The 13602-nt window shown below is 36.5% G+C and overlaps 1 protein-coding gene across 2 annotated transcripts in view; it reads right to left on the bottom strand.

Moving 5' to 3' along the window:
• Window positions 1–13602, bottom strand: part of RNGTT (RNA guanylyltransferase and 5'-phosphatase) — a 171775-nt gene that overhangs the window by 95087 nt on the left and 63086 nt on the right. For both annotated transcript variants that reach the window (XM_038130525.1, XM_038130524.1), the window contains one exon: window positions 13006–13170. In XM_038130525.1, the coding sequence (XP_037986453.1) occupies window positions 13006–13170 (165 nt within the window). The remainder of the gene's footprint in view (window positions 1–13005; window positions 13171–13602) is intronic.

The following is a 13602-nucleotide window of genomic DNA, read 5'->3' on the forward strand; positions in this document are numbered from 1 at the left end:
AAATATTGCTAACCATTTTGTCTGTATTTCTGATTCAGAACTGACATTGCTGGCTAGCCTCCTGAAATACTTAGGGATACAGAAAAACAATCCCTTTGAATGTTATAATACAAGACAAATAAATGTCCCTTTTCCTTGCTTTTTCCATTTCACAACTGCTATATGCTTCACTTCAAGTCAAGATAGAACAACTCTGCCTGCAGTCCCCATGGAGTTTTCCAGATCCACCTTCAAATTACTGGTCATCTGGACCTGTTCCTTACAGAGAGCTGTAACAGGGAACATACTTCATGCTAAAGTATTAGTTACAAATAAACTATTAATTGAATTGCCAGTCAGCCAGAACATAAAACACTTTCATACATGGGCCTACTGTCATTCCTAACTTCACAGAGCCAGCATCACTTCACCATCTTAGGTTTCAGTCCAACTGAAAGGGCCATCCCTTTCTCCAAGGATGACAGCCCTCACCATTAGCCTCAAAGAAATTCTCACATCCTGACAAGTGTTGAGTTTATAAACATGAGCTCATACATCTCTGTAGATAACCTACTACATAAATCTTCATAAATCCTGTTTTTGAATGACATCAGAAGTCCCACAGAATGATTTTTATGCTAAGATCAGTTAAAATAATGCAAAAATAGTCTGGCTCAGATTCTTCCCAACTATCACATTTCCCAAAAATACATCAGTCTGTATCAGGCAATGATGGAGCTATCATCCAAGCTACTAACATTCTAAATTCCAGCTTGAAAAGAGTATACTTTGAAAAGGAGTCCTCCTGGAAAAGAACTAAGCATGCATTTGGTGGGGTGTAACTTCCTTTCAGATGATACACAGGCTGCTGTGCAATGCTTCAAAATACTATCAAATGCAGCTTCATGCCAAGTGAGGGAAGTGGTCCTCTAAGCTACGGCTGTAGCTCCTTTCTCCTCACCAGGATCTTTCCAGTTTCCCCTGTCCTGCAGCACCATGTCTTCTTTGGTTTGTTTTGGGTCTAAAAGCAGCAAAGGTATCAAGAACTGAACTGCTGCTTTCAGTCTCAAAGCAAAAAATCATCAAACCATGTGAGTAACAATGTCATAGGGGAGAAAAGTTTCATATGTTATTTAACATTTAAACCCAGAGTCTCAAACTTTCCACAAATAGAAGATGACTAGTTCACATTTTAACAGAAATAGAGCCCAAACCAAAGTGTTCAGAGAAGTTTTGACTTCAGTTCACTGACTGAATTACTACAAATACATGGTAAAACTTTCAAAACAAACTTTAGCGAGTCTGGGGAATTCATGGTTTGGGGGATTAAAGGGAGCACACACCTTCTGAAGTATGGATTTAAAAAAGAAAAAAAAAACAAACAAAAAAAAAAAACCACAAAAAAACAAACACAAGAAACTCAATCCATGCAGACTTTTATCTTTTTCACGTTCAGGATACCAACAACTCATCTAACATTACATTGCAAGTAAAACAGCTGATCTAAACAAACCTAGTGTAAATTAACAGTCTGGGGGCAGGTGGGAGAGGATCAAAGACACATCTCTGTCAGTTCTGTTGCTTCCTACCCTCCCTGCTCCAAACCAGACATAATCTGGATCACCATTTCATACTAACTTTCAGACAGCTATGAGGATGAAACCTTCTCCTCTCACGCATATTAAAGTTCCTCTTCAAGTGATATGCTCAAGTGTCAAGTAATTTATTTAGAAAGCTCTGCAATCTCAAATTACAGCATGCTGTGATGGAGAATCACAATCTTCATTAAGCTGTCCAACGAAGTACTGCCTGTGCAATTAAAAAATTAATTCCTATTTCTCAGCAATTTTTTTCTTCCTTCAACTTTTCTTCCTTGCTCTTCTTTTTAGACTCTGACCAAGACATCTCTTAGAGGTTTTTTTTTTAGAAACAAGGTTCACATTTCAAACATTGCAGAAGGAAGCAGATGTAACTCTTCAAATATTTCAATGTGTCCTCAAAAGATACCCCACAGATACTATTTTTAAATGAAATGAAACCATGCCATTTAGACTAGACAGAATATTCCAGAAGGGCCACAGCAGCAAGAAAAATGCACTCTCTGTTCTCTTTCACAGGAGTCTCCTTTCAAGGAGATCTCTGCATACTTGAGCACTTGCCAAAGTATTTGACCAGCCAATGGCTTATTACAACTGGCTGCTTGCCTCAAAGTGGCTCCTTCCAAGTAACTCTGAAGATCCTGAAATCACAGCCCATGGTCTCAGGAGTACGACTTAACACATGGTCATAAAATAAAGATTTCTGCTTCATTGTTAACATTCATTTCCCTCTCAAAACCACAAGTGATCTCTCATTTAGATGGTTTCAAGTTTTCCTCCAAATGACCCATGAAACTGTTGAAAAGCAGATTTTCAATAATTTAACATGACCCGGTTTCTCCTGCATCAGTCTTATTTCCTAATCAAAATATGATGTGCTACCTTACATCAAATAAATGGAGTAAAAACAGAAACAGTTGAAGTGTATCTGCATCAGGGTAATGTCCAATTCTACAATGAATCCTCCTTCCTTAGTCATTGTATTTAGCTATATTTAGCTTACAGCAATAAAAGGCAAGAAAGAAAATACATCACAATAACTGAGAGTACAGTCAGAAAACCACAGCTTATACTAAATATTCTTAAGCTAATATGCTAAGAAAAAGTCATGAAGTAACAAAATATTTCCTGGCCTATGTCAATAATTTCAAATATGCATAAAGGAAAAGTAGGATCAAAAACTGTAGAAAATAAATTAAAAACTCTAAGCTCTCTAAGAAGTAATTGCTTAAAGAAGTTTCCTATGCTAATTAGGAACCAACACATATTGAAGATAACTGCTACATTTTTAGTAAACCAGTGAAATTATCTACTTTCCCCTAACTGTATAAGGAACACAAAGTATAAACTTCTCGCTTGCTCATTACTTAAAAAGAAATTTCATGCTTTTGGGCTGGAAAATCAGGGCTGTAAAACTGTATGAACATCCTTTAAAAAATTCATGCTCAAAGCTGAAATCCTAGCTTTCACACAGCCATCCAACTCAAGATGCTAATTCCAGACAAAAACAGAGAAAAGCTGCAAACATTATTATGTCTGTATGAGCACATATTAAAAGCACTTGATGTCAACCAGTAAACCCAGTAACTAAACAAAAAGAGTAAAATAAACTGCCAAGATTCACCTGTTTTACAAAATCACCACTATTTTGAACTGTGTAATCTCCGGCAACAACTGAATCATATGCTGATGAAAAATATACCAAATGACTGTGTAAAGACGCATGGGAATTTTTTCAGACGATAAAATTTAAAAACATATACTTTTAATAAATTATTTTATGGAAAGTCTTTCAATTTGTTAATTTACTAGACACTCTGAAATCAATCATACTGAAAGACTAAAAATAACCTCTTTACCAAGTTAATCATACAGAACATTTTGGCTCAAAAGACATGAAAAACACCTAATTATGGCAATAGATTTGTTCCCTATAAGAATGAAAGCAGATAATGGCAGCATTGTGAGACTGATGTTCACTAATATGATCAAGAGACTAATTATTATCCATGAATCATTTGTAGCATTCAAAACTTGATTAATGTCAGGTCAAGTTTAACATGTGATAGGTTTTATTAGTAATGCTCAGCTATCCCACAGCTTGTCAATGTACACGAGTGCCATCTGTTAGGTGTAGGAATAGCCAACAGCCACAACAAAAACACATTGGCAACAACTGGTCACTGAAGTACATTTTAAGAATTCTATAAGGAATACCCTAATCATTTTAAACACACTAGACCAGAATCCACTACAAAGACCCACTAAAGACAGGAAACTTGTAGCCCAAAAAAAGTGAGCATGCAAGGCATGTTTCTCTCTTTTGAAAGGTCAATTAAAGGTAGTTTAATAATACTGAACACTTCACAGACTGACCAGTTTCTAGCAACAAATATTTTTTTGCAAGAGGAGTATGCGTAGCTTCCTCTCTACACTCCTCTGTGGATGTTTAGCGAGCATTTCTGTAGAGAATACACTGCTTTACCCTTTTGAGCATAGCTCACAACATTCAAATAGACATGGTCCTAATGGCTCATCTAATGAAACACTGTTAGAAGATGCTCAATCTGAAATTCATATTCCACAAAAAAACCATTCACTGACAGCCTTCCATTTGTTTTAATTACAGATAATGGCAAGAAGAAATCCTTTTTTGGGAGGGTCACTTTCTAGTATTTCCCAGCACTTTGTGGAGGTCAGCTTTATCGGGGGTCACCTCTCCCATGTACAGCCCATTATAGCAGGACAGGAAGTCACCTGGGCACTTTCACTGAACCTCCACAAGCTTTGCACTAGTAACAGTGTGAGCAGCAAGGCTGAAATAACATGAAGTGGCAACAGACAGGTGCTTGCACAGAGAGGAAGGAAGGTGACCTAATTCTGGGTTTGCTCTGGCGACTATGTACTCTCCTCTGTCTACAACTAGTCAAAAACTCAGCAGGAGCATTGAAAGAAACATTAACTTATCTCATCACTACAACAGCCTCAGCCCTCTCAGACATACTATAAACGTGTTCTCATTTGACAGCCCTCTTGCATTCCAAGTGGATGAAGCTGAAAGGCTGCACATCTAGGCTGCCACTGGTGCCTGCAGTCTGCACTTTTGCTCCAAGTAGTCTGTTTTCTGCTGAAGAGTGTGATGTGCTGCGCTCCCAGACTCCTTTGTGTCAAAGCTAAATATGCAAAAGTCAAATATGCTGAAGACTTAATGCTAGTCGACAGACCATAGACCAAAAATAACATAATTCCAAGAACCAACCACAACTACTGCAGAGTGTCTTCCTCAACCATTTGCCCATATAATTTCACAGTCAGTGACAGACAAGGGCCCAAACTACTAGTGACTGGTCATTAGTGTTCTAATGACACCACTCTACATTACCATTTAGAACAGCAATTCTGCAGAAAAGTCTTCACTGGAGTCCATATATTTTTTCCAGAAGAGGAAGGCAATAGAAATTCCAGTTTATACTCGTGTGATAGGGAATGAGCAACACCTCCAAGCAAGAAAGCCAAAGAGATTCAACCCTTCTCTCTGCAGCTTGCTTTGTGCCATGAGGCACCACTTAGGAAAAAGCATGTTGGGATGCAGCCTTGGATGTGAAAGTCTAAGAGCCGCACTAGCTTGATCTCACTACCTAGCCACACAGGAAAAAACGCTATTGTGGACAAGAGTAAAATACATTGTGAAGGTGGCAAGGAATCAAGTTTGATGGTTCTAATTTTTTTTAAAATATCCTCTTGGCTTTGCAGCTAATTCATTAACAGCACTCTTCAAATATGCTAATAACACTAGCTGTATGCCATGTTTCTTAATTATTTGGAGACATCTTAGAAAAACCTAGAGCATGCTACAGTAAGGGCTCCACTGAGCTATCACAACCATGTGCTGGTTCTGAGTGAACAACTCCAAAGGTTACGCACCTAATATATTCAAAACAATACCCAAGAATAACATAAGCGCTATGTGTGTTAATGCTTAATTTGACAGCACATCTGCATTCCTGAATTCAAAATAAGCACGAGGCATTTCTCACTGTCAATCTCTTCTCAAAAACACAATTGAGAAACTGACATCAATTAACTATGATGTTTTCAAATGCTGCTTTCAAATAACAGAAATAACCTCCTCCAAGAAACTTTGACTTTTGTGATAGCTTCAAAATTAGAGAAATGTGGACTCCTCGAAGCTTTGTGGGAATTACCCTGCCAAACAGCAATATTTCCTATTTATTTTTCCTGACAAAGAAACAGCAATATATTTAATGGCTTGGCCATGTCATGTACTGTGCTCTTCACAGTTCTCTGTTTCAAACTGCACAGTTTGCCTTCATTTTCTTTTTTTTAGGCATGGGGATGTCGCCCACATCACTCTCCCCACACTCTCCTACCTGGCAGAACACACCCGTCTGAGATTACAGTGTTGCTGGAGCTGGAGGAGATTTAATAGGCTCCACTAGCAAATGCTTTGATCTATTTACACATTAGTTGCAATCTATGACATTCCTGAATGGACAAAAGATGCTCAATAAAGTCTGTAATGTCCTCAACTGAGAAAAGCTCTCATTACACTGATGCTTCCAAGCTCCCTAATACTCTGGGTTTGACCAAATACTACATTCAATAGTTCTTCTGATTTCAAAGGGAAGTATGGCAGAGGGTTGAATACAATGGGGCTGAATGATCTTCCACTGTTACATACTTGATAAGGTTTATCTGTTACCCAGCCCCCGTGTAAATCTGTTATCCAGCCCTGCATAAACTGTTCCAACATAATCTGGTCTCTGGTTGCCAAAATCGTGGATAGGTCTGTTTTAATTAAGTCATATAATTGAGGATTTTATTTTATTAAGCATTTCTAATAAGACTCATCAAAAAAGAAAAAACTGTATATACAGTTTATACAATAATCCAGTCAGACACAAAACTGATATACAAGAAGATAATGTTTTCATACATGTACTGTTCCAATTCCTGATTTAAACTGGGCTAATATTTTATACTGGGCCTGAAGCGTAGATTTTAACAAAAAAAAAAAGTTTTAACTTTATGTTCTGAATGTTCAAAAAATCAGATTCTTCTGCTATGCAGTGGCACTTCAGGGCTTTATTTGCTACAAAGTTGAAATTAAAACTATAAAGCCATAATAGTAAAATGCTAAGATTTTGTAATGTCTTTATTTTAAAGATTAATTTTGTTCAAGGTCTGGTTTGGGGTTTTTTTTCCAAAATTGAGCATATTACAAGAAAAGAAACAGCTAGCAGCAATGTCCTGTAATCTTGCATCATGATAAGTTGCTTTAAATTTCACCCCCATCTTTACCATTTTCTTTGTGCTTTTATTCATTTTATCCAAATTAAGCGCATGTCTCTTGAACATCATTCCAATAGGAGAAGGCTGATGGCTTCCCTGTGGAGCTGCATTGCCAGAAGGCAGTTTGGAAAGTGACAGGCTGTGAAGTAGCACAATTGACAATATTAAACAGTTGCCCCTCAATTAATGACTGGAGTGACCCACTTAGTCACCACAGCTGAGTCTTCTAACTAATTCAGAAGATATCAAATATACAGTTCAATTGTCAATACTGGCATACCAACTGGTAAATAAGTCCAAACAGATTTGCATTTCCCTGCTTTGGTAATACACCATAAAACTGAAAAAATAAATCATTGTTTAAATCATTGAATAAATCATTCCTACTTAGAAAGGTATATAGTATTTCCACTGTACCAAATACAGAAGAAATAATTTACAAAAATGTTAGAATGTTCAAATCTAATGCTAAACTGTTAAAAGCTAAGCTGAATATGTACTGTCCTGATGTTTAAACTTAGAATGTGCACCATGTAGAACACTTCACCCATAAGCCTTTATTTTTCCACTAGTTTCAATGCTTTCTTTCTCACACGATAGTTTGACAAGTCAGAATTTAATTACATATTCCACATCTGAATCATTCTACATTAATTTAATTTGTACCACTAGCAATATCTAACATGGGCCACAAGTTATGAAAACAATCCTTCATGGAAATATCCAAGACTGTTTAACTTCAGTGGATCACTTTCTGAAAAACGGAAAATGTAACTAATCTGTGAATAATTTCTTAAACAAAAAGAAAAAAACTTATTTCCTAACCAAAATACTACTGTGCTGAAATATTATACTTGACCTTCGACATCATCAATAGTAATAACCAAAAGCAAGTAGCCTAATCCTCTTCTGTTCACTCCAGAAAACAAACACAGATTCTTCTTCATGAATGGGTCTCCTTAAGCGACTCCAGCAAAGCAAGGAGGCTGAGAAATTAGCCACTGCTGAGTCAGTGTTTGCCCTAGCTTGAGGGAACCCAAATCTAAGCAAGTAGCTGCCGCCTCCCTGTCCCACAGAAAGTAAAGGAACAGTCAGAGGCAGCTGGACACCCCACCATTACTGGCCTACAAAGCCTCTGCTACCTTCAACCTCCCACTGACAGAAATTACGTTTACCAAATAGTATTCACATCATTGCAGGGCTGCAGCTGGCTGCATGAAATAGCTGCAGTTCAAGTTCAAGCACTGAATTTCAAGTGGCAGTAACCTACATTCAGCTCAAGATCTGCAGTTTAGTCACCTATTTCATCCTACAATTTACAAAGCTAGCAGTTGGGCTGATTGGCTGTACTTACCTTTACAATTCATGTGGTAAAATAACTTTGAACAATCAGGCTGAAGTACTACCTGCTGGGATATAAGACAGCTGCCAAGATTTCAAATTCTGGTATAAGAATAAGGTAACATCTTTGCAGCCTCTTATTCCCTATTCGTTTACTAAGTTCCTCAGGTCAATGATTATTTGTGTTTACAGAAAGAAAAGCATGTCAAAAAGAAAATTTATGTGAAGGTTACACCAGCACAAAATCATCTAAGGGTGGAATAAGGCAATACTGCTTTTACACCATTAAACTTTCCATTCTTGGGAAGATGGAACAGCAGTAAGTGAGGAAGAAATTTAAGAAATTAAGAAATAAAAACAAACAGAAACTAAATGGTAGAGAGGACATGGGTTAGAAGACAATTAAAAGGTGATTAGATGATAAATAGGCCAAAACCTTGGAATGGAACAGATGGAGTGAGGAATATGATGTAAGCCAGACATGAAGAATGGCTGCCAACTCTAGGTCAGGAAATGCAGGATTGAAAGGTGAGCTGATTAAACTACTCCTGAAGGCATAGAAAATCAAAACAAAAATAAAAACAGAGGAAACAAGTCTTCTTGGCAATAAAAAACCTCCAGATGGTAACATTCCCTCTCTACTGAGTTGGGGAATTCAAGATCTTGGATAAATAGACAGAGTATTTGACGCTTCTGCAACAGCCATTGTTGCCATGCAATTTTTCTGTCTTCTGTCCCATGACTGCAAAGCTCCTCCTCATGTTGTCTGCAGGCAACTTGGAGATGTAAGACAGGGCCTTGTCATTTTCAGTCAGTTTTGGTTAACAGCTCTCTTGGCAGACACAGATGAGCAATGTCTGCATATTCTGCCCTTTATCAGGGTTCACTCTTTCAGGGCATGCAAACACCAGCTTACAGCTGCCTCGGCTGCCTGAAAAATACATGAACAGCAGCAAAGTGTGCACTTACACATTCTCCTGTGGACATCACAAGTCCACAGCCGCTTAATTTTCCAAAGCAAACCATCTCAACAGGAGCTATACCTTTATTGGTATAAACTCTAAACATTCCACCTCCCCTAACTACAACAAAAGCATTTTTAAAAAGTAAAAATAAAAATCCAAATGTCAAATAAACAAGGAGAACAAAGTAAGTCACCTGTCAGTTCACAGATTTGACTGAAAACTTTTAAAAGGATCCTAGATCATTTAATCTTCTAGCAGAGATTACCTTCTCTCTAATCCCTCTAGGACAAGCTGTCATTTTAAAACCAGATAATAGTCTAAGAACTGACAAGTCATTGACATACAGTGTGCTAACATTTGCAAAAGGTTGTTCACTTGACCTGTATCATTGTTTAACCTTTAGCCCTTTTGTTCCATTGAGAGTGATGGGCACAATTCTCCATGGGACCACAGACTGCACAGAAAGGAACTTTCTTCCTACTCCTACTAGACAGAATTTTCACTAGACAATGAGCTTTAGTGATGACATGCAGACTGAGACTGTCCATACAAAAAAGCCTTGCAAGAGAACCGTGAATTGGTTTCAGCAAGGAAAGCCAAGAGTTGGACTATTTCCAAGAATATAATTATTTATATGCACCTGTACTTCCTGCTCAATACAATGAAAATAAAATCTAGCTGAGAAGCCTAAAATTCCTGTAAATACAAGGCCATGGTTCAAAGCCTAAGAGTATGAAGCATTTAAAGTAATAGCCTAAAACTCAGCTTCTTCTACTGACTGCTGCAATCCTTACACAATGAGAGGATGGGAGAATTTGACCACATCATCTCCTTGAATTCTGATCCAAACCAATAAATGCAAAGAAAGCAAGCTATGCAACAAAAGCGACCAATCATGCAACTTTAATGACAAACACCAAAAATTCAACTTTGCTCAAAAATGTCTAAAAGAACCTGGAAAATATATTAAAAGGAAGTTCCCAACTAAAACTAAAATACTAATCTGTGTTTAATTGATTATAGAGGAAAAAAACTTCAGTGATACTGCTTTCTTCATGAATATCAGAGTTCAACAAGGCAATATTTTTAGCGACTCTGAGAATATACAACCAGCTCTTCAGTGATTGTTTGTTTCTTTTGTCTTACCACTAAAACGCAGTCTTACATAAAATAGAAGTCCATCCAAACATCTTAAAATAACCCTGAAGGCAATATTATAGAGACACAGCCTTTATTTCCAAAATCCGAAACTAAATCTCAAGACACAACTAGAAACGCTGTCATACTTTATAATTGCACTTTAAAAGTGCATTTCATTTCACAGTAAATTGATTTCCAGATTAAAAAAAAAAATCAGTCAGTATCTAACTCTGGTATTAAAGTTTCAAATCCATAACTCGAAGAACATTTTCATTAGTGGATGTATTATATAACGCAGCACTAAGTTTACTGCTGTTTCAAATAATTACTTCCCACTTTTTCACTGAAAATAACTAAGTCTACATGGAAAACACTCTTTTTTTTTTCTGGTGTAATTAAAAGTTTTAGCCACTTTTTCTGCTCTTAACTATAGCAACGAGGCTCCTGGCCTTTTGAGTAACCTTCCTACAGTCCACACAATCTAACACACTTTACTCTAATACATTATTATCATCTAACACAGATACATTATTTTTAATAAAAGAATTGAATGGAATGTCTTAACTCAGATCATAGAAAAGAATGATGGAGAGAGGCTGTGAAAAAGAGGTCTAGAGCATTCTCTTGTGAAGTTCAAACTGCATCCTGAGAATATGTTTCAAAAATTAAAGCTTCTCAAAACAAAAATGTGATGAAGTACACTTGATTCTTTACTTGATCCCAAGCAAACCCCAGCTACACTGAAAAAAAAAAAGAAAATTTTATATATATATATATATATATATATATATATATATATATCCCAAGCAACTCCAAATCATACTCCAAAAGTTTTGATGAAACCCATTCTGACAAGGTATGGGTTTGCCACTTTTTCAGTCTTGAATATGCTGGTGCAACCAGAGAGCCATCTTATCTGTGACCAAGGACTGCTACCTTCCTTGATCTTTGAAAATAAGTCTTGGGGGTGACTTAAGAAGCCACATCTCTCAGTGAAATACACTGCAAAGAAAGTAGGGAAGAAACCCAGGTTTAAAATATCACAGCTTTTCTGAGACCACTCAAGGGTGTAAATCTTTAAGGACCTTGTAGTGGTTTTACACTAGCCAGCAACTAAGCAGCACAAAGCTGTTCATTATAGTCAAGAAAGAAAGGATCCTGTTAGATCCTTCCTAAAGATGAAAGGATCCAACTCTTCTTGGAAAAGGAAAGAAAAACGTCTAATTGAACATAAGGAGAAGATCTACCTAAGCAGGTCCCACTTGTCATCCTTTAGGATCCATTCAGCAGCACCTGTCTCTGAAGAGGGATTGATGAATATGAACAGACTTAGAGGATAGAAGGAATTCCTTGTCTTCCTGCAGGCCTTGCTGTTCTGCACATAAAGTTGGCAAATCCTCTCAAGACATTCATCATTGGTGCAAGAGGAAGCCTGCTTGCTTTTTCAGCTATACTGATGAGGCATTCATCACTACGTTTGTTGCTATAGTTGCAGAGATGACTAAATAAAAATAGGATAAAGATCCTTTGGGCAAAACAATACTATTTTTAAATAGTCTTTTCTCAGAATAGGGCAATGCTTCAATAGACTGGACTACTTTTTATAGTCTATTCTGACCATACATAATGAAAAATTCATAAAGTTATGATGAATATGAAAATGCAAGACTTTTTTCATTACTCTAAGGAAGCGCAACAGGAATCATTAAGTTCACAGAACTAATGAAATGGAAAAGGTATTTTGAGATAAATAAGAGCAACAATAATTCTTAGTTTATATATTGATCTTTTGAGAATGTATTTTTATGAATACTATTCTTTTGAGCAGATATAGATTTGAAATCTATTTTGAACCAATAATTATTTCTCTTAAGTGTTTATCAATATTGACTTAGATAAAACTCCACATCAATACTGGTACTGCTATCTAAAACTCCTTATAGTTATCACAGGGCAGGCATACAAACAATTCTCAAATATTGACATAAAACTTCTTGCTTATTGAAAACAATGATCAGATTTCAAGCCTCCTAAGACGCTTTCTGTTGTAAGACTAGTAAAAAGAACATATTTCACTAGGTAAGACTGATTTAAATGAGGACAAAAGTACCCTATAACGCACATTGGACAAAAATAAAATTGCGTAACCTAAACTCCAAAATGTAGAAGGCTTCAGAGCCTGTCATGATTGCTACTTAAAACACCTACCTCAAATCAACCAAAAAAAAAAGTCCAAGGAAAAAACACCAAAGAAGCCATACATCAACCCCAAATATCCCAATAAATTAAAAGTGTATAGATATTCATATCTCAAAGATGCTTTTAAGGTGGTGGCAACACATTAGGGTAAAAAATTGTTGACTGAACTGCATTTGAAACACAACCATCTCAAATACATATTGCAATGTCCTTAAAGTTTTACCTGGTACTTCAGATTTATTGATATCTTCAAAACCTGTTTTCTAAAAACCTAAGATAAGTAATAAAACAAAAAAACCCCACTTTTCAGAATATTCCAAGCTACCAGTCACCCCACAACAACTGCTGAACATTTGGTTAGCAGAGGAACTCACTGGAAGACACAACAAAAATGCAGAGGGAAAATCTATACCTACCACTGTTACACAGCCTCCAGTGACACAACATAAAACAATTGAAATCAAGCTTACCTTTCTGGAAGTGTAGATGTCAAAAAATGGTTTGTTTCGAACACTGAATGGTTCCTGAGCTTTGTCAATGAGACCACTTTTCATCTTTTCATGTCGTGGAAATATAATCTCTTTCTCTATACATGCGAGTCGAACATTAAAATCACAGTCTCCAACAGGCTGTCCCTGCCAAGTTACAAAAATCAGTATTAAAATCAAACACCAAATTATTTGAACAATCTTAGTTTTCCTAACAAAACATACAGAAAACTACAGATACATGGAAGAATTATCAAGTTACTAAGTTTTTTCCCAAATGTGTGGTTTTCAAACATTTTTTCCTCGGGCTATAAGAGGTTTAACCAAATCAAAGTCCACAGAAAGCTAGAAACCTGTAATATGCATTCAAGCATACATGAATTGAACACCTAAATACCTTTAAAGTTAAGAAAAATAATTTAAATACTCCCTGATTATAGCTTTTATATGGCAGCTATACTTCTCCACATAGCTTTCCTCTGAAGTCGTTTAGATAATTTTGTTCACAATACTTTTAATGACAAAGCAACAAGATTTACACATATAAGTCAACTCCTTATTCCAAGTGCAGTATATTTA

The sequence above is a fragment of the Motacilla alba genome, chromosome 3 (genome assembly GCF_015832195.1).
Source record: "Motacilla alba alba isolate MOTALB_02 chromosome 3, Motacilla_alba_V1.0_pri, whole genome shotgun sequence".
NCBI lineage: Eukaryota > Metazoa > Chordata > Aves > Passeriformes > Motacillidae > Motacilla > Motacilla alba.